We start from the raw sequence: 22488 nt of genomic DNA on the forward strand, positions 1-22488 counted from the left end.
TCTGTTGGGCACGTGGTCCAGGCCCGCTTCAGGTGCGCCTGTTGATCGGAACGTGGCCAGGCGCCACCGTCCTTGTCCGGACGACCCCAAGTACCTGTCTACCCACCCCACTCCTGAGAGTCTGGTGATCCAGGCCTCGACCTCCCAGTCCGCATTCCCGTCGGCCCCGCCCGACCGGGAATCCAAGAGGTATGACCAGTTTGGCAAAAAGGTCTTCTCGTCCATTAGTTTGGGCCTGCGGTCTTGCAACACCGCCTGCCTCTTGGGCCGCTACACCCACTCTGTGTGGGATACGGTCGCGGAGCTGCTGCCAGAATGCCCCATGGAGGTGCGGGCAAAGCTCGGTCAAGCTGTAGCTGAGGGCCGGGATGCAGCGAAATATTCCATTCGGTGTGGTCTTGATACGACCGACTCGCTGGGCAGGGCTATGTCTACGACGGTGGCGATTCGCCGTCACGCCTGGCTGAGATCCGCCAATTTTTCGGCTGATGTCCAAAATACCCTGATGGACATGCCGTTTGATGGCTGTCACCTGTTCGGTGACAAAGCGGACCACGCGCTGGAACGCTTCAAGGACTCCAGGGTCACGGCCAAGTCCTTGGGTCTCTCGACCCAGCGTCAGCAACCGGGTTCGTTTCGTCCCTTTCGTGGCCAAGGAAGGGGCGCCCCCACACGTGCTGCCAGCCACGCGCCGCAACAATCCTTCCAACGCGGTGGCGGCCGTGGAAACCGCCGTGGTGGCGGTCGGGGACAACGGCGGGGTCAGACCACACCTTCCCCCGCAGCATCTACCCCAAAATCCTCCTAGTCCGTGCTTTCGGCCCCATGTGACGCCAGTGGGTGGCAGGGTTCGCCATCACCACGCTCACTGGCGCACGATCACTTCGGACAGGTGGGTGCTGCAAATTGTCCGAAGGGGCTACTCCCTCCCCTTCGAGACCTCTCCTCCAGCCATGCCACCGCAGAACCACCGTGTGTCGGGGGACCACTTGACACTTCTGCAGGAGGAAGTTACGGCCCTCTTGGCCAAGGGGGCCATCGAGCGCGTTCCTGGGCCAGAAGTAGGGCGTGGTTGTTATTCCCACTACTTTCTGGTGCCCAAGAAGGACAAGGGGGGCCTACGTCCTATCTTGGATCTACGGAACGTCAACGGCTTCCTCCGGAAGGAGAAGTTCAAGATGTTGACGTTAGCTCAGGTCTTGGCTGCTCTAGACCCGCAAGACTGGATGGTAGCGTTGGACTTGCAGGACGCCTATTTTCACATCCCCGTCCTGCCGGCCCACCGGCGTTACCTGCGGTTCACGGTAGGCCAGGAGCACTTTCAGTTTATCGTGCTCCCCTTCGGCCTTACCAGCGCCCCACGGGTGTTCACAAAGGTGATGGCGGTGGTCGCAGCCCATCTGCGCAGGTTAGGGGTTTCAGTCTTCCCCTACCTAGACGACTGGTTGTTGAAGGCGGGCTCGCCCCAGACAGTCGTCCACCACCTTCAGATGACGGCAGACCTCTTGCACGGCCTGGGGTTCTCCATCAACGTGCCGAAATCACACCTGTGTCCCTCTCAAAAGCTCCTTTTCATCGGAGCGGTTCTGGACTCGGCGCAGTTTCGGGTTTATCCTCCGGAACGGCGGGTTCGGGATATTCAGGCTTTGATTCCCATCTTTCAGCCGCTATCCCGAGTCTCGGTCAGGTTGACGCTGCGGCTGCTGGGACTGATGGCTTCCTGCATCCTTCTGGTGCATCACGCCAGGTGGCGGATGCGGGCTCTGCAGTGGGACCTGAAGTTTCAGTGGGCCCAGCATCAGGGCAACTTGTCCGACCACGTCTTGATCTCGGAGGGCACTGCGAGACAACTGCAGTGGTGGCTTACGGACCGCGATTGGGTCAGGGGCAAGTCCCTCTCCCTTCCCCAACCGGAGCACGTTGTCGTGACGGACGCGTCCCTCCAGGGCTGGGGTGGCCACTTGGGAGAGGCAGAGATCAGAGGCATCTGGTCTCCGGCGGAGTCCCGGCTCCATATCAATCTGTTGGAGCTACGGGCGATTCGTCTGGCACTGAAGGCATTCCTCCCCTTTGTCAACGGGAGTGTAGTGCAGGTGTTCACCGACAACACCACCGCCATGTGGTACTGCAACAAACAGGGCGGTGTGGGGTCGTGGACCCTTTGCCAGGAGGCTCTGCGCCTCTGGCAATGGCTGGAACGTCAGGGCGTGTCTCTGACGGTTCAACACCTGGCAGGTTCTCTGAACGCCAGGGCGGACGAACTCAGCCGTCGGTGCTCGATGGATCACGATTGGCGTCTGAACTCGGGCGTGGCGCAAGGCATCTTTCTGCAGTGGGGAGAGCCTTGGTTAGATCTATTCGCCACAGAAGAGAACGCGCAATGTCATCAGTTCTGCGCGTTGGAGTTTCCAAGACGGCACTCGCACGGCGACGCCTTTCGGCGCGAGTGGAGTTGCGGTCTGTTATACGCCTTTCCGCCTATACCACTTCTGCCCAGAGTGCTGAAGAAGATCAGGCGCGACCGGGCCCAAGTTATCCTTGTGGCTCCGGACTGGGCTCGAAGGTACTGGTATTCCGAGCTACTCAGCATGTCAGTCGGTCCCCCGATCCGCCTGCCCCTTCAGGAGGACCTTCTGTCGCAGCAGCAGGGGACGGTCCTCCACCCGAACCTGTCCAGTCTCCACCTCCATGCTTGGAGATTGAGCGGCGGCAGTTGAGGCCATTTGACTTGCCTCCTGAAGTCTGTGATGTTATTCTGGCAGCCAGGCGTCCCTCCACTAAGTCGGTATACGCCTGTCGGTGGAACAGATTTGTGGCATGGTGCACAGCAAAGGCTGTGGATCCTCTTTCTGCCCCTCTTTCGGAGGTTCTTCTGTTTCTTCTTTCTCTTGCCCAGCAGGGCTCTGCTCTGGGCACTATCAAGGGCTACCTTTCTGCCCTTTCAGCCTTTTTGAGGCTTCCTGATCAGCCTTCTTTGTTCAAATCCCCGATTGTAACTCGATTCTTGAAAGGCATCACTCACATGTTTCCACCTGTTCCGTTTGTGATGCCTCAGTGGGATTTGAACCTGGTTCTAACTTTCCTGATGTGCGCTCCCTTTGAGCCCCTTCATTCTTGCCCTCTCCGTCTCCTGACTTTAAAGACGGCTTTCCTGGTTGCCATCACCTCTGCCAGGAGGGTGAGTGAGCTCCAGGCTCTTTCTGTCCAACCTCCTTTCCTGTCCATTCATCCTGACAAGGTGGTTCTGAGGACTAGACCTTCTTTCCTGCCCAAGGTTGTTTCGGCCTTTCACATCGGGCAGTCCATCACCCTCCCTTCCTTCTTCCCGCCTCCGCATCCTTCAAAGGATGAAGAGCGGCTCCATCGTCTGGACCCAAAACGTGCGCTTTCATTTTACATGGATCGCACACGCCAGTTCCGGGTGGATGACCAACTGTTTGTTGGCTACGTGGGTGCGAAGAAGGGACGGGCGGTTTGTAAACGTACCATCTCTCGATGGGTCGTCCTCTGCATCAAAGCGTGCTACTCTTTGGCTCGGAAGGAGCCTCCTGTTGGGCTGAGGGCCCATTCCACTCGGGCCACGGCGGCTACTACTGCCCTGGGCCGGGGAGTCCCCTTGCAGGACATTTGCCAGGCGGCTACGTGGGCCTCGCTGCACACCTTTGCGAGGCACTACTGCCTGGACAGTCAAGTCCGGAGGGATGGCTTCTTTGGCCGTTCTGTCCTCCAGGACTTTCTGGTGTAGTTTTGTATTGGTTCGCAGACCCACCACCGGGGTTGGTATTGCTGGGGTATGTATTCTAAGGTAAGGAATCTAACACTAACGTGTTTCTTTCAGATGAACAAGTTACTTACCTTCGGTAACGATATATCTGTAAGAAACATTAGTTAGTGTTAGATTCCTTACCGAACCCACCCATCCTCCCCGTTCTGCGAACTGATACCTAGGGTTAAGGTCATCCCTTTCAGGGCCCTAGTTTGTACATGGCACCAGTGTTGGTTCTCTCATGGCTCTGCGTCTCCTGGCGCGGAAAAGCTGTGTGCAAAGAACTGACGTCAGCGCGCGGAGGCGGCGTCTATGTACTCCAGCGACGTCATCACGGCGCACGACGCCGACGACGGACGCGGAGCCGCAGGGGACGCCTGCAGACGACGCCTACCGACGCGCAGGGGTACTGCTACGCAAAAGTTTCCGGATCCAGACTGACGCCTGGGGATATTCTAAGGTAAGGAATCTAACACTAACTAATGTTTCTTACAGATATATCGTTACCGAAGGTAAGTAACTTGTTCCTCTGGTGTCCAGGCTAGGTGGCTGCTCCCCAGCTGCCACCACCAGACATGATTCTGGACTACTGGGCCAAGTGCCTGCTGCTCTCGGTGGTCTGAAACAATGCACATCCTGGGGCAAGGTGCAAAAGCTCCTTCCCCAGGAAGGGGAGGGTCCACGAAAGGGAAGCTTCAAAGGCTTGCCTCCTTTGTGAGCTTCCCCAGGCCATTTGCTGCTCCCTGCAACTGGTCCCCAATGGTTCTGGCCCTCAGTTTTGGGTGGGAGAACCGGCGGGAAAACCATTCAGGAACAGAGGTGTGCCCACCTTTGTCAACCCCACCCCTAAGGTGGTGGAGATGAGGCGAAGAACAACTCTGTCCCGGCCATCTTGCAGATTGGGGGACCCAGCCAACAAGAGTGAAGCATATGCCCCTCTCCCACTGGAGGGTGGCATAATAGGGGTTGTACCCACCTGAAGGAAGGGACCTATTGGTCCCAACCTTTTACTTACCTTCAACGCCCCTAAATCTAGTATTTAGGGGCACCCCCAAACCTTGCCTCCTCAGACAAGCAACGACAAAAAGGACCAAACAGCTGTGCCGTAGCTAAGAGGAGGAGGAAGCCCACTGACTTGGTCTCAGCCCTACCGATCTGTCCCCACCTCCAACCTGCAGAAGTGAAACTCTGGTATGTCCTGCAGACAGCAACCTCAAGAACCAGGAGGACCTGCCCTGCCTTCCAAAGAAAAGACTTTGTCTCTTATGAACACTGGATTTGTTCACCAAAGGCTCTGGCTCCAGCCAAATCCGAGAGTCTGCACCACTCTGCACCCGTCGCCCACGGCCCAAGTTAGTGGCCCAACACCACGAGGAGATCTGCCTGGCGATTCTGACCTGAGATCTGGTGATGTCTGAGCGATCTTTAAACTCCCAGCAAAGCCCGCAGCCTCTTTCTGGAGACTCGACGCGACCAGACCTGATGAGAGAAACCTGACTCCTATAGACACCCGTGCACCTGAAGCCCCACGGCCTGGGGTGGCCCAACCAATGGTGTCCCGGCATCCCAACTTACCTCTCAAACCGGTGGTCACCTCCAAAAGATCTTTGTCCCCGAGCCTGCCGTCTTTGTTGAAACCAGAGAATCCCCATTGTGATCAAGGCAGCCGACGCCAAAACAGCACCCTGCACCCAGCTGCCCCTGTGCGGCTGCGGGTGTACTTTGGGTGCTGACTCTGATCCCCCTTTGCCCTGAGCCTTACACCCGGAGCTTTGCTCCCACAACCTGTGGCCTGCTCATTAGTAGACACAAACTGGAGGCCCCCTAACCCCCATTGGTTAACATTGGGCCTCCGCACCCAGCCACCCTAGTGCCGCTGAGGGCATAACAAGAATGCATCCTTGACCCTGGGGGAACCCTTGTTCTTACCTCAGATATTAAACCCCAAAGACAGAGTACTTACCTGGTAACAGTTAACTTCATTTCTCTCCATAGGAACCTATTTCTACGTGTTGAGTTGATTTGTATGGAAACCTTAAAAAGTACAATTGTGCAAACCAGTTTTTACTTACTTACCTTTTCTCTAGAAAATGTTCCAGTGTGGTATCTAGGCATGTCACACTGAGTAGATAGAAAAAGTAATCTAAAAAGTAAGTAAAAAGTAATTTGTACAGTATTTCAATACCTTGACTTACCTGTATTGCAAACAACTGCATTTTGAACTTGAATTGACTTGTAAACACTGCATACTATTTTGCAAAGCATTTTTCACTTCCCTGTGCCAGGCTTGGCTTGGTTGTAGAAATAAAATAACTTAACAATATTTTTATACAAACAAAATTGGTCTGAGTGCAGTCTTTGAGTGTGTGACATCATTTGCTGATTTAGTGTGTGTACCAAATGCTTAACACTACCCTCTGATAAAGCCTTACTGCTCGCCCACACTACCACAAATGGAGAGTAAGGTGCTATCTTAGTTTACCTTTGCCTACCTTTGGGGTTCCATTGGACTCTGTGCACACTATACCTCATTTTGGTATAGTATATACAGAGTCAGCTTCCTACATACAGCAATTGTCAAATATTAGGAATTCCTTTCAATAAACTTTTAATTGCTAATTAGATTTGTAACTGATTATTCAACTTTCCTGTTTAGGTATTTGAGATCAGTACATTTCCTTGTGATTAATTTTAGCGTGCCGTTTTAATTAATTTCACCATAATGAATTACTTGCAGCACTTGTAAACCGTAAAATTGTTGTTTTAAGCTATGTGTAAGAACAAGCCGTTATGTAAGTGTTTTGTTTTCTAGATGACAAGAACCTCCCGAGTGTGCCGCCTTTGCAGTTGAGCGTCCCAGCAGACTATCCTGATCAAAGCCCACTCTGGATAGACAATCCCCTGCAATATGGTAACCTGTCTGGCACTTTCAGTGCTACCAACTGTGGGGATAGTATGAGGGCTGGAGGTTAGTTTACCTCTGTCATCCATACACTGATTAAAATCCGAGGATATTGCTTCCAAACTTTACCTCATTGCTTCTTAGTCAAATCAAAATTCAGTTGTAAAATCTCTTCATTTGCCGATATATGTTCAGCACTTTGGGAAACTGTACAGGATTAATTTCTAATCTGATATTGCTTTATTGCACATTATAGCTGCCAGTAGGCTATACCGTTATCTGTAATAGGAGAAAGCACTTGGTGAGTTGCAACCAGTTGGAGGTTGAGTGGCAGTTGTGTGTGCAAGGTATGAGAGGATCAGACATAGAGGGCGAAGTGGGCTAGTTGACTGTATTTGGGGAGAGTTTGATGGCAGTCATTGTGGTTGGGGACTTTGTGGAAAGATTGCTGGGATAAGTAGCTTCTGATTTACTTTCTGATTGAGAGTTGGTTAAGTGGATTCCTGAAGTTTGGAACATAATCTAGAAAGGTTTTGGAGGTCTGACACCGGAATGACTGCTGTCCTACCCCATATTGAATCAGTTGCTAGCCTTGGGTGGTTTGTTGCCCAGGTAGGCCGATTTCATAGAGTATTCCGGGACTTTTAAGAGGTGCAGCATTATTTCACTTTAATTCAAATTATTGGAGAGTGAAATAAATTATTGCAGCATGTATGTGCCTTCCTACCAGCATTAAAGACCTGCTATGAATCTTGCAATTATGTTTTTGATGGATACTTGTACCTGCAGATTCCTCACTCCTTTAATCTCCCAGACGCAAGACTGGATTCTAAAAAAAACTGAAATCACTCTGTGCCTGCAGGTGGTGCTCAACTATCCCTCTTTGCCAGGCAGGACAAGAGACATGGCATCACCCAAGCCATAAAAGTGACATGTCCCAGTGCTCCAATGTGAGTTTCTTTTTTTCTGTACCCTTCAACATGGATCCAGAGAACTCTTTTAGGAATCACTTGTGGTGTCTGGGTCTGAAGCACAATTCCAGATGGTTTAGGAAATGTGGCCTCATGCATACCAAAGCCATCAAAGAGCAAGAGGCCAAGCTGTACATGACACAAGCCTCAAGCTGGTTAAGATCAAGGTCCCAACCTGAAGTGTAGTTGGATATAACATCTTTCTGGGCCTTCCCACCTCCTCACAGGATTCTGGACATTTAGGATATCATTCTGACCTTTCAGGAGGCGCCTTTTCTTCTGATTCTGATGGACTTCCCAACATACTGTATCCTGCTGGTCACTCCTGCTCCTTGATACATGAGCTGCCTTCATGATGCTTAGGTGTCCAGTGGGCTCAACACTGGGGTGTGCTGATGGATACTATCAGGAGTTCTCCCTGGATGCAACTTTAGATTATCAGTAGTGGTCCGTGACATGAAACCCCTTGCGGATGCTCTTTCTACCGTTTGCCAACAATGGCCACTGTAGAGGTCATATGGGGTGCCCCAGATGAGGTGGCAACCTGGAAACCATGGACAATCTTATAGGTTATTTCTTGATCATGTCAGCCTTTTAACATTTACAGGTTTCCACCAGCATGTTTTGTTATGCCACAGTGGGGACTTGACTTGGTGCTTATGTTCTTGATGTGCTCACCTTTTGATAATATGCACTGCTATTATGTGAGATTTCTGTTTTCCTTAATGTGTTTAATTTCACGCCGTGACAGTGAACCGCCGGTGCTCTCAGTGCAACCACTGATTACTATCTTATTTTTGGACCAGCTAGTGCTTTCTGCTTGGGCATCCTTATTGCCGAAGGTGTAGTCTATCACATTCCCACATGCAGGGTAGTCTATATAGTCTTCTTAATGAACGCTGTACAAATATTTATTTCCAGTTGCATGCAGACACGCATATGCAATTGATCTTTAATGATAGAAATGTTTCCTTGTGAAAGTGTTCCCTGATCCAGCACACAAGTGGAAGTAGTATTTAATGTTTATGATGTAATGAGATTCTCGTAACGAAGAACTCTAGCTTCAAGAGAGTAAATTATCCTTTACCCCTCATGCTAAAGTTGACTCGGCGTTAACTTTTTATACACACACAACCAGTTTTTCCTTGGTGGCCGTGGTATAATAGACTCTTATTGCAAGGCATATAGAGTTTTAAATTTTTTTAAAGCAACACATTAAGTACATTTAAAACCAGCTCCTAAGTGAAACATAGCACTATAAATAATGTTGTATAATACCTGTCCCAAATCAAGTGTGAGTAGTGGATGCAGTGTACTGGAGTACCTGCAGGTGTCCCCTCTTTTAAATGCTAAAACATGAGAAACGGAACTCAAAGAATAAAACTGGTCTGGATGTGCTATTAAATGTAACCTGGATCATGTGGAGATCACTTAAGTATTTTCCAAGCCTGACCGACATTGCCTGTCTGCTGTGCAGGGGGTCATGCACCTCTACCTTAATTGCACACTCTATGTTCCTCTCTCCTACCTTGAACAATATACTATTGAAGTGCTTTTCAGTCTTTAAATTACCATCTCCAGGAGTTTTTGCAGTGAAGCGGAGTATACAACAGCATCCTCAAATGAATACATTTATTTGTATGTATATTCAACTGGATAATCTGTTCGACTAAGCACAGGCCCTGCAAGGAGTCTCAGAAGTGTGCTCCTTACCTAATACACTGTCATCATGAGATGCTTATGCTAAAAAGTCCCCTACCGAACTAACACAGTAGGAATTCTTAATCTGAGGTGCCCTTAAGGTCTGACTTCTAGGTGCTCCCAGTCCCAATTCCTTCATGCCTATGTTTACCAGAACTAAAGTGAAAATATCCCTATTAATTTATTTTACTGATAACTCTGAGGCAAAGGTTAGGATTAACCCTTTCGATGCTGATGACGAGCTCAGCTCGTCATGATGCACAGTTGAGCTGTGCTGATGACGAGCTGAGCTCGTCATGAATCCAGCCTCAGAGCAATTTCCAGCACAGGGGGGGAAAACGCCCAGCAGCCATGTGGTTAAGTCTGTTAAATCTCATGTTAAGGCGATGGAACCTTGACCTGTAGCAGCCTTGAATCCGGTTGTAGCAGTTACTGTTGTTTTCTTATGTTCGGATGTTGGTGAAAAAACATCCATTTGCAGTGGTGTACTTGCTGCAAGCACTAATTTCATACCTTTTCTTTTGACAAACTATTTCCAGGGTAAGGCATTGTGTTTCCTCCTTCTCAGTATGTGGTGACCAATTCTGGGTTACGTGGCAAAGGAGGCCATGATAATGATAATTAATGATAATATCCATTTGTTATAGTTACTTATCTTTGTATGCTGCTATAGGAGAGTGCCCCTTTTTCATGGTTACCCCCCACTTTTTGCCTGACATCTGATGCAACCTGGCTTGATGTGCCCTGGGTCCATGTTAATCTGGTTCCCAGGTCTTAGGTTTTTCCCCAAAACTGTACATTTGTACTCACAATTGGCACATCTCTGTCCACAGGTAAGCCCCTTGTAAAAGGTACCAAGGGCACTGTGACCAGGGAAGGCCTGTAAGGGCTGCTGCATCTATTGTGCCACCCTTAGAGGACCTGCACCTTAACACACACCCACTGCCATTGCAGGCTGCGTGTTTTGGTGCAGAGAAAAGTGAAGAGTCGACATGGCACACATCCCTGTGTGCCATGCCTGCAACCCACTGCCTGAGGCCTAGGTAAGCCATCTCTCTAGCAGGGTGCGGACTCTGCGGATTCGACCCCGGCACCGACTAGTTCAGCTACAGGTTTTGGAGGTGTGTCGTCGAGATGCGGCACTACGGGATTCCTCTCTTCGTTTTGGAGGTGTGTCGTTGAGATGCGGCACTACGGGATTCCTCTCTTCGACCCACGCGACCCTGCCTCGCTGTAAAACCCAGCTGGATTCCCTGTGGTGTCACAGTAGGTTGTTGGGACTCACAATTCGTCCCCGAATCCCCCTCGGTTCTCTGGGCAGGAGGCTGTCTTACCGGAGGCCGAGCCGACACCTTTCCTCCACAGCCCTGGCAGCACTGCGGGTGGAGGACTGGACCCAGGGCGCCTCCCCGAGTCCCTCTCGGTCTTCTATGCAGGTGGCTGCCTTGTCTGATCTTGGGCCGGCACCTTTTCAGCGCCATTCATTAGCCGCTCTGGCTCCGTCCCAGCCCCTTTCTCCTATTTAGCACTTGGTGGTGGAGGTCGACTCGGCACCCCTGATGGCCACTTCGGCGCCGATCGAGGACACACACCGGTGCCCATGGCGTCTGGTCGACGACTCCTCTCCGGATGTCCCTTCCTCTCCAGAGGCTTGTCATCTCCTTGTCTCCTCTTCACCGGAGACTGGATGCTGCGTCGTTGCCTTTTCCCCGCCGACTTCCAGGTAGGGCTCTACGGCGTCTCTGCGGCCAAGGCCCCTGGACCCTCTCTTCCGCACCCCACTGTTGGTTGCCGCGCAGGCTTCTCCACCTTCCTCAGAGACCCCTCGGGCCCCCCACTTTTACATGGGTCTTCCATCATGCAGGTGCTGGCCGTTTCTTCCTCCAGCTGGGCTCTGGGACGGGCAGCTTAGTTTGCTGCCTTCGCCCACGGAAGAGTTGCTCCCTCCCCCGCCACGCCCTACGGAGGCGAGTGTAGCCTTTGTCTGGGCCATTTCCACGGCCACTAACATTTTGCAAATGGGCGACCTAGTCTCTCCACTCCCTACGGACCATTTGTTGGAGGTACTCCACCAGGGCTCTGGTGGAGGGGAGCTGCTTCTTCCATTTTACGATTCGCTCCACAACTCTCGCCTGGGGGTGTACTGCTACGGGAGATCCAGTGCCTCAGCTGCTCCTCCACCGCCACTATCCTGCTCCACGCAATGCAGTCTTCCTTTTTTCCCACCCTTCTGCCCCGGGCCCTGTCCTGCAGACTGCTTTTCCTTCCTTGCCTTAAGTGTTGCTCCCTCCGTCACGGGAGGCCCAGTGGTTGGACTCCTGGGGGCGTAACATCTTCGCTTCCACTAGTTCTGCTTTGCGCGTGCTCAACACACTTTGTGTGTGGGGCGTGGCTAGCCAGCCAAGATGGAGGTTGCAGCCCGATAGAGCTCCGGATCCTCCTGGGGAAAATCACCCTGACTGCGCTGTCCCAGCAGTGCCTACACCTGAACGAGAGTGGAGGAAGTGGCACTGACACCCCTGCGCTCCCCGGGAGATCACTCTGTCCCTCGGGATTGCCCTGTATCAGCGAGACCGAAAGGGGCCTGCCGGGTGAAACTTGAGGGCCGAGACCGGGAGCTCTAGTAGAGGTGGGACTGACCTCCGTGGAGCCGCCTTCTGAAGGCGGCTCCACGGCTTGCAGGTAGGGCCTACCTTGAATTTGGCCTACTGCGGGCCTCGCAGGAGTTTGCAGACGAGTGGGCGGAGGCGCAAGGAGTCATAGGAGGGACCGGCAGGCCTGCGGGCGGCACCACCCTGAGGCCGGGGCGTCTGCTGAGACCACTGTGTTTGTCGTCTGGACCTGCTTGTGCTCGCCGCGGGAGCGTGTTGGTGCCCGCTGTGAGGCGGAGGGCTGCACGTGCCCCTGTATCGATCCCAGCCTACAGAGGGCTTTACTGGACTGTAAAGTTGAGTGCCGGTGGGAAAAGGGGCGAGGAGGCGCTCACACGGCTGGAGGCCCGCCGCCGTGTAGCCCCGCATCGGGCCTGAGTGCTTGCTGAGACTCTTCCCCTGCCTTGTCCCGGGTGAGGCTGCTTCGGGGGCTGGCGGGGACCCGATGTTGCACCGAGAGCACCGCGCCGCCTTCCGGTGCGTCTGTGGCCTGTTCGGGCCTGAGCTTACTGGACGCCTCGTCAGACTGTGAAGCTGAGGGCAGAAACACAAGTGGAGACGTGCAAACACGGCGGGCTCGAGGATTGCACCGCCTAGAGGCTTGGGCACCCTCGATACCTACCAAACCTGTCGCCTGAATCCACTGGCAGCCTGGCCCGCGCATCCTGGCGGAGCCGGACGGACCTGAGGATGGACGCTGTGGGGGAGGCGAGGCGCATATGAGAGATTCTGCAGAGTGGGAGCGGTGAGTGACGGTGCTCCCTGGAGGCCCCCTCTTCCTTTTATCCTTTGCGACCCTTGCCATCACTCCTCCCCCCCCCCCCCCTTCCCCCAACCCCCCTACCTGACGTCTCACATTCGCAGTTAGACGCCTGGCTCACATAGGGGAGGTAGATGAGGACTGTCTTTGCGGGCTGCCCCCCCCTGCCAGGACTTTGGTTTGGAGGCCCTGGACAATGCATACCTTCCCTTGCGGTAAACTCTATATTTGACCGCATGAGGGGTAACTGACCTACCCCGAGAAACACCTTGCTGGGGCATTAACGGAGGGCGTTGCGGCTCGCCACTGCTACACCCCACCGTAACCTTAGACACTGAAGCGACCCCTCGACCCAGCGGAACGGTATCGCGGCCCTGCAGTGAGTTTGGAGGAGACCCAACACCATGGGCAGATCCAAGACAACGGTACAAGAGGGACAGGGTGGCTCCGGCACCCCCCGTACCATGACTGGCAGTGCAAGTTGGCGCTCCTCGCCGGGGGCCGCCTCGACTGGACACGTCTAAGAACAACCCTCGGACAAACTGGATCTCATCCTTAAAGAGATACGGGAATCTAGGACGGCTATGGATCTACATTTGGGCGCTCTCACTACTGGACTGACTCTCCTAAAAGCAGATCAGGGCAAGCTGGCAGACAAAGTTAAGGAACATGGCCTAACCTTAAAGGATTTTACACAGACAGTAGCGGAACACTCCTCCACGTTGAAGCAGCTCCAAAAGCAGGTTACCACGCTCCTAGATCGTGTGGAGGATGCAGAAGGGAGAAACCGGCGCAACAATATACGCGTTATCGGACTACCGGAGCGCTGTGAAGGGAATCGAGCGGCGGATTTCATGGAGCAATGGTTCAGAGACCATGTGGCACCTGAAGGACTTTCTCCGTATTTCTGTGTGGAATGGGGGCACAGTATTCCGACTGGACAGCCTAAACCTGGATTACCGCCCCGCCCACTGATCGTGAAAATCATTAATTATAGAGATCTGGACACTCTGTTATAGAAAGCTAGGGAGAAAGCACTCATCCAATACGAGAACCCCTGTGTCCTTCTATCCCGACTACACAATGCTGGTCCAGAGACAGCGATCCTCATATCAAGCAGTGAAGGAAAAACTACGGAATGCACAGCTTAAGTACGCACTCCTGTATCCCGCCCGACTGAAGGTCATACATGAGTAAAAAGCTCATGTTCGAGGCATATGAGCAGCAGATCGTACACTTAGCATTAGATCACCACCTGGTGTTGGGCTCGGATGATTGCAGGTTGTTGTCTTCTTGGAGAAGTCTTTATAGTCACGATATAGGTGTCTCATCCCTTGGACAATACTGCGCATGGGCATCGGCTCCATCCTTAGATAGTTTTTTTTCCGCCACTGGGTTCGGATGAAAGTTTCTCCGCTCTGGCTAGAAAAACTTTTCCAGCATCTTCGAAGCTGAAAACTTCCACAAACTTAAAAAAAAAAAAAACTACCTTCGACAGCGAAGACAAGGCTTTCGACGAACTACATAACTTCCATTCCGGTCATCGAAGTGGGCCGTTAGGCCTATCGACGCCGTGCGGCCTACACCACATGGGAAGAACTCAGTTAAAGAAATGCCAGGCAAAATCATCTCGAGGTTTGCAACGAGTCGACCTGCACAGCTTCCGATCGAAGAAGACCATCCGGGATCGGCGGGCCCAGTGACACGAAATGTGGAGATCAGCCCCAGCACCGGACAATATATTAGACGACGAGGTTCCGCTCGTTCCGGAAAAAGATGACTCGCCGGATCTCCAGATCGTATCAGAGGTAGAGAACTCGGACGACTCGATTTCATCACGTCAACCCGTGAGTACCTCTGCCCCTGCACCTCCTACACTGCCCAAACCAAAGGCGAAAGTCAGCACTCCGCCCTAAGGGCCTGGTCGAGACCAAGTGCTCCCTCTTAAAGCCCAGACGTTGAGCTAGGCTCTGAGGAAGACAACTACGCCTTCAGGTGCTTCGGCACCGAGCAAACCACACGTGCCGATCCCACCACTTCCAACGGCACCGAGGCCAAAAGACTCTTCGACACGAAACAAAAAGACTCTTCGGCACCGAAACAGAAAGAAACAGAAAGACTCTTTGGCACCGAAACAGAAAGACTCTTTGGCACCGAAACAGAAAGACTCTTTGGCACCGAAACAGAAAGACTCTTTGGCACCGAAACAGAAAGACTCTTTGGCACCGAAACAGAAAGACTCTTTGGCACCGAAACAGAAAGACTCTTTGGCACCGAAACAAAAAGACTCTTCGGCACCGAAACAGAAAGAAACAGAAAGACTCTTTGGCACCGAAACAGAAAGACTCTTTGGCACCGAAACAGAAAGACTCTTTGGCACCGAAACAGAAAGACTCTTTGGCACCGAAACAGAAAGACTCTTTGGCACCGAAACAGAAAGACTCTTTGGCACCGAAACAGAAAGACTCTTTGGCACCGAAACAGAAAGACTCTTTGGCACCGAAACAGAAAGACTCTTTGGCACCGAAATAGAAAGACTCTTTGGCACCGAAACAGAAAGACTCTTTGGCACCGAAACAGAAAGACTCTTTGGCACCGAAACAGAAAGACTCTTTGGCACCGAAACAGAAAGACTCTTTGGCACCGAAACAGAAAGACTCTCTGGCACCGAAACAGAAAGACTCTTTGGCACCGAAACAGAAAGACTCTTTGGCACGAAACAGAAAGACTCTTTGGCACGAAACAGAAAGACTCTTTGGCACCGAAACAGAAAGACTCTTTGGCACGAAACAGAAAGACTCTTTGGCACCGAAACAGAAAGACTCTTTGGCACCGAAACAGAAAGACTCTTTGGCACCGAAACAGAAAGACTCTTTGGCACCGAAACAGAAAGACTCTTTGGCACCGAAACAGAAAGACTCTTTGGCACCGAAACAGAAAGACTCTTTGGCACCGAAACAGAAAGACTCTTTGGCACCGAAACAGAAAGACTCTTTGGCACCGAAACAGAAAGACTCTTTGGCACCGAAACAGAAAGACTCTTTGGCACCGAAACAGAAAGACTCTTTGGCACCGAAACAGAAAGACTCTTTGGCACCGAAACAGAAAGACTCTTTGGCACCGAAACAGAAAGACTCTTTGGCACCGAAACAGAAAGACTCTTTGGCACCGAAACAGAAAGACTCTTTGGCACCGAAACAGAAAGACTCTTTGGCACCGAAACAGAAAGACTCTTCGGCACCGAAATCGAAAGAAGCTTCGGCTCCAAAGCAGTCGACCTCTAAAGATAAAGATGGAAAGCCAGCTTCCACTCCGAAGACTGCCGTTCCAGTGACAACACGTGCAAGGCCGGATCCAGAGGTCCCGAAGCCCTCGGACATGCCTGTTAAACCGAAATTAACACCTTCGGCAACAAGACCTTTGCCACAGGACACTGTAACACCTCCCAAGGCAAAACGACCAAAACAACTTCTGTCGGAACCGAAAAAATCGACGCCGAAGAAGGTTGTAGAGGAGGAGGAGGACGAAGAATTGTTTAGACCAGACCCTAAACAGAAGAAAATCTACATAAATTCAAAGACTGGACATGTGGGTGCTATACCTCTTAAGAAGAGACCAGCAGAAACGCCACCTACACCTGTGGTTCCTGCCAAAAAGGAGGACTGTGCAACTTCCCCTATGCACCCTACCTCGCCTGTATCTCCTTCCTATCCTATTCTTCCTTACATTTTACCTCACATATCTCCTGTATCCTCTCCTGCATCCTCACATTCACCACAAACTGATGAGTAGTATGACATAGGTGGTGGGGAGTGTAGGAAGGTAGATGACTGACTATGGTTACCCCCGACTTTTTTCCTGGTGTTTTGCTGGTTTTCCGACTTAGTTGACCTGGGGCCCTGCCAATCAGGACCCCAGGCCTACTGCTCTCTCTCTAAAATGGATTCCATGTACCTTAGGTACATTTCCAATTGGAACTGGGCCACCTTGTCAGACCCTGTAACTCAGGGCATCGGTGTACCCAGGGCCTACCAGGGGCTGAAGCATGTATTATGCCACCCCTGGCTGGCCATCTAAATCTGACACAACTGGCTGCACGACAGCTGGGGCAACCTGGCGTACACGCCCGTTGCTGTAGGTATAGTATCCCTATATCTAAACTCAAAATGGACACCCGAGTTCCTATCAGTCACTCCTATGGCAGGCCTTAACAATCCTGAAGGCAGAGTGCGTGGTATCGTGTGAACTGGGCTCTGGCACGAGCCGAGCCCGGTTGCAGCTTGCGGAATCAAGACCCAACGGCTGTTCCATGATAACGCGTATCATATCGGTAACTTCGGTATAGCGTTATCAAGACATGTCGAGTAAGGTGTCATACGAATCGGGATGCTGCCCCCTCACCAAGTCTGGCGACGAGGTTAGCATTCCGCCCTTCTAGAGGGACACGACATGTACGTAACTGTGAACCCCGGTTAAAGTTAACTGAAGCCTCAGCTCCACAAAATGGATGCTGCCACCACAGACACGAGTCTGACCTCCTGCTGCTGTGAGTCCTTCCAGCGAGGAGAGCTTGGACAAAGGGTTTCCTGTCAAGGGCGGTGTTCGCACCGTCCCAGACAGGGTTTGTGTATTCTGGGTAGGTAGGGCTTTACAAGAAGGTGACTGCGGAGTGGCACCCCGGTGCTCACTACGCATCTGCCGGCTAGAACCAGTTCCAGGGGCGCGCGGCCCCTGACCTGGGGAAAGTCCGGCAGGGGAGAGGGGTGTAACTACCCCCCTTCTTGGTCCCACCCTTAGGGCAGGACCTAGTCATGTACCCACCCCTTCCTTTAGGATAAAGGCCGGAGCGGGGACCCTTCCAAATGAGATCATCTTTGAATCAAGAATACTTTCTACGAAAGGACTTCGAGACTCTTCTCAAGATTTCTCCCTTGTGGCTAAGGAGTAGTCACCCTGCATCAGCGGGCACCAACTAAGAACTCTGCGGTTTGCTGCAAGTCCTTCCTCAAGGAATCCGACGGCCCAGCTCGACGAGAACCGGCTTCCCTGGCACCTCTGACCTCTACCCACGTCGTCAGCTCAGCTGCGATCTGTGGGTGCGACGAGACCTCGAGGGACCGGCCATCATCAAAACCTGCACGCTTTCTTAATCAGCACGACCATCGAAGCAATTCTCTGGTGAGTGCTCTGGGGTCCGAGAAGCCCCGACCCTGAGCAGCTCCAGCACCGAAGTGCAGCCTCCCAGCATCTCCACGATCTGCGTGGGGCCCTTCTGCTCACTGCTCAGCACGTTGTCTGGTCACTAGCCGCTGGCTTGTGCCCTTCTTTGACGACATCCGACAACCAACGCTGCTGGTCTGGTTGCTCCAGACTGGCCTTTGCTTCCTTCTTTGAGAGAAGCACCCCGGACCCTCCTGGCCCACTCAAGACGCCATTTTAGGCCCACCACGTGGCCCTGAAATCTGCCAAGGCTTGTTGCCCCAATCCTGGGCCCGCCGACGCCGACAGCATCAACCTTCGTGGGACAGCTCGCACCTCCATCCTAGTCGCCGACAACGCCGCCTGGTCCGTGAGACTGCAGAGCCTAGCGTCGCCCACTCACCTAGTCGAGTCCTGGTACCCTCTGACTACTGGCTAGTAGTACGAACTTGGTCCCCTCTGCTTTCAGGTATCAACGATCACTGATCCAGGCTTGGATCTCTAGGAACTACTCATCACTGGTCGCCGGCCAGCAACTCCTTTTCTTCCGGCTCCTGGCTCGTCAGCGAAGACCCCGACGCCTGTAAGACTTGTGCAGCCGCAGCCCTCGTGGCTAGGTAACTTCGGCATTTCGGTGCCTGCATAGCCTCCTTACTCTAGTGTCCCGAGTTCCTCGCTTCCGACTTGCCTTATCGGGTCCGCCCGAGACCATTAGAACTTTCCGTGCCCTCGGGCATTTGTTTTAATTGTGCACTTGAAGTATTTTCTTAAGAGTTTTGTTCTGTGCTTAGTACCCTGTCCTCATAAAGAGTCCAGGGCTGTTGTGATTCTAATAAATACACTGTTTATTTTCATAGCACTTGTGTGGTGTCCTTTCACTTGGGGTTCAAGGGGTATGTGATGGTATAACAGCTGGCTTAACACGCCTCTAGAGTTTAGTCCGAAGACTGCTCGTATCCACGCTACTAGGATAGCTGGTCTAAGGTTGACTTACAACCAATCACCATAAGGGTCGTTTGGACCGATGCATAGTGGTCGCTAGAATAGCGAACGCTGCATATCGGGCCAACTTCTCACAGGGAGGATCCGAATACAGACCCAGATACGTATCCTTTAGATGAGGATGTCTATACCTTTCCACCTCATAATGTGCCTGATATCCTGGGTCCACAGGTATACCCATCAAAGCCCTCTCCTCCAGAGGACAGCATTGGCTTTAACACCTCTTACACAGGGCTGCTATCTACCACAATGTTACAATGCACTCAGATGACATTGAGGAGGATTTTGTGTTGGATACTTTTGAGCCATCACACAGATCCACTCACATTCTTCCCATGATCAAAGGAGTCATTAAGCACGCTCCAGAAATATTTAAAGATCCTGTGCGTGCTAGGGTACTGAATCAAAGGATAGAAAAGAAATATAGGCCTGCACCCTCTGACCCAACCTATATTAAGGGACATCCTCCATTAGACTCTTTAGTAGTGTCCAATGCAAGAAAAGGGCGAATTCACAGACTTCTGGGGGAAACGCCCCCACCTGACAAGGAATCCAAAGTTATTGATGCGTCAGGTAAAAGGATTGCTGCACAAGCTACAAATATATGGCGCATTGTCAATACACAAACCCTTCTCTCACGTTACGACAGGGCTCATTACGACCAATTATAAACTCTAATGCAGCACCTCCCAGATCAGTATAAGGATCAGGCAACTGAGCTTATTCAAGAAGGCAAATTAATATCCAATGCCTCAATAAAATGTGCACTAGATGTCGGAGATACAGCTGCTAGAGCTGTAAATACTAATGTGATACTCAGGAGACCTGCATGGCTGCGCATTTCCGGGTCCAAACAAGAGGTGCAAACCGCAATTTTTAACCAGCCCTTTAACCAGAACCAGTTATTCGGTCCAGAAGTAGACACTACACTGGAGAAAATGAAAAAAAGACACACACACGGCAAAGTCAATGGGGGCCCTACAATCCACACAGAATAGAGGTTCCTTTCGTCGCTCCTTCTATAGAGGAGGCTCCAAACAGTCTGGAGCAGACACAGCAGCATCTTTCAAAACACAAACACAAACCTCCTCTAATAAGGGATATTTTAGAGGAGGATACAGGGGCAATAATAACAAGCATTTGCAATGCTATAGGTCTCGCATTAGGAAAGTTTGAGATATTGGTCTTGTAAATGACACATTTTTTTATTTATGTGTTGGTTTTGAAAATAGCGAAATTAATAGCTTTGTCATTTACAATGCCAATAGTTTTAACTTTTGCAAATGTGACACCTGTAGCATTTGTAATGCAATATGTGTTGTATTTACGTGACTTAGATGTGTTGATATTACAAATAACAATGGCTTTTAATTTTTTTTAAATAATTAATACTTAAATGTTATTGTAATTTATAATGGCAATAGCTTAAACTTTTGTATATAACTTTTGTAAAGATAATGTTCAGTGTATTTTATTGTGACGAAAATCCAAGAACAGAAGTGAAATATTAACATCTTTTTTTGACATTTGTAAAAAAGCTTGAAACATTGAGAGGGCGATAGATAGAGTGAGGGCGATAGATAGAGTGAGGGCGATAGATAGAGTGAGGGCGATAGATAGAGTGAGGGCGATAGATAGAGTGAGGGCGATAGATAGAGTGAGGGCGATAGATAGAGTGAGGGCGATAGATAGAGTGAGGGCGATAGATAGAGTGAGGGCGATAGATAGAGTGAGGGCGATAGAGTGAGGGCGATAGAGTGAGGGCGATAGAGTGAGGGCGATAGAGTGAGGGCGATAGAGTGAGGGCGATAGAGTGAGGGCGATAGAGTGAGGGCGATAGAGTGAGGGCGATAGAGTGAGGGCGATAGAGTGAGGGCGATAGAGTGAGGGCGATAGAGTGAGGGCGATAGAGTGAGGGCGATAGAGTGAGGGCGATAGAGTGAGGGCGATAGAGTGAGGGCGATAGAGTGAGGGCGATAGAGTGAGGGCGATAGAGTGAGGGCGATAGAGTGAGGGCGATAGAGTGAGGGCGATAGAGTGAGGGCGATAGATAGAGTGAGGGCGATAGATAGAGTGAGGGCGATAGATAGAGTGAGGGCGATAGATAGAGTGAGGGCGATAGATAGAGTGAGGGCGATAGATAGAGTGAGGGCGATAGATAGAGTGAGGGCGATAGATAGAGTGAGGGCGATAGATAGAGTGAGGGCGATAGAGTGAGGGCGATAGAGTGAGGGCGATAGAGTGAGGGCGATAGAGTGAGGGCGATAGAGTGAGGGCGATAGAGTGAGGGCGATAGAGTGAGGGCGATAGAGTGAGGGCGATAGAGTGAGGGCGATGGGTAGAGTGAGGGCGATGGGTAGAGTGAGGGCGATGGGTAGAGTGATAGAAAGATAGTGAGGGCGATGGATAGGTAGATAGAGTGAGGGCGACAGTAAACATCCCATATTTGAGGAATTTACTGTGTGCAATTTTAATTTTGATTCAACATTTCAATGCGTCCCCTCGAGCGCCTGTGTTATGCTACTAATATAAATGAATTTGCGATGTTATTCACTGTAACCAAACAAAATGAGGCGGACATGTGGCCTCTGGCTTCAAAGGCACAAAACCTGAGTTCAGATTTTAGTTCCTGCACACAGGCAAAGCGTCTTATCTGACAGTTTTGTGCTTTCTGAGCTGGCGGGCACAGCGAGTGCTGAGAAGCCGGACTACCAGTGTGCTCATTGTTTTGACTGCCTCCTTAGTTTTTTTTCGACCCAGCCATGAAGTGAAAGCACCTCAGTAAGTTAACTACACCACATATTCCTGCGTGCAACAAGAAGTATCTGGGGTCTGATTCCAGTCGGGGCGAGTTAGACGTTTATCCTTTTTTGACCAACAAAGTCAGTTTGAAATGGACAGTAAAATAAATAAAACACACTGCACGCCTTCTGCTGTGGGCTCAGACGAGAAAGAACAGGGAAGGAAGGCCCGGCAGAAGAGCTGTTATGTCTGATGCTTGGGATGGCTGACGTTTGTGGGTGGCTGACGTTTGTGGATGGCTGACGTTTGTGGATGGCTGACGTTTGTGGATGGCTGACGTTTGTGGATGGCTGACGTTTGTGGGTGGCTGACGCTTGTGGATGCCTGACGTTTGTGGATGCCTGACGTTTGTGGATGCCTGACGCTTGTGGATGCCTGGCGCTTGTGGATGCCTGACGCTTGTGGATGCCTGACGCTTGTGGATGCCTGACGCTTGTGGATGCCTGACGCTTGTGGATGCCTGACGCTTGTGGATGCCTGACGCTTGTGGATGCCTGACGCTTGTGGATGCCTGACGCTTGTGGATGCTTGACGCTTGTGGATGCCTGACGCTTGTGGATGTCTGTTGACGCTTGTGGATGCCTGACGCTTGTGGATGCCTGACGCTTGTGGATGCCTGACGCTTGTGGATGTCTGTTGCTTGTGGATGTCTGTTGCTTGTGGATGTCTGATGCTTGTGGATGTCTGATGCTTGTGGATGTCTGATGCTTGTGGATGTCTGATGCTTGTGGATG

The 22488-nt window shown here is 51.4% G+C and overlaps 1 protein-coding gene across 2 annotated transcripts in view; it reads left to right on the plus strand.

Annotated features, from left to right (window-relative positions):
- Positions 1-22488, plus strand: part of MED15 (mediator complex subunit 15) — a 782088-nt gene that overhangs the window by 731138 nt on the left and 28462 nt on the right. The window contains exon 16 of one of the 2 annotated variants that reach the window (XM_086942779.1): positions 6579-6734. In XM_086942779.1, the coding sequence (XP_086798905.1) occupies positions 6579-6734 (156 nt within the window). The remainder of the gene's footprint in view (positions 1-6578; positions 6735-22488) is intronic. The other variant, XM_086942780.1, reaches the window with a different exon arrangement.

Source organism: Lissotriton vulgaris, chromosome 11 (assembly GCF_964263255.1).
Source record: "Lissotriton vulgaris chromosome 11, aLisVul1.2, whole genome shotgun sequence".
Taxonomy (NCBI): domain Eukaryota; kingdom Metazoa; phylum Chordata; class Amphibia; order Caudata; family Salamandridae; genus Lissotriton; species Lissotriton vulgaris.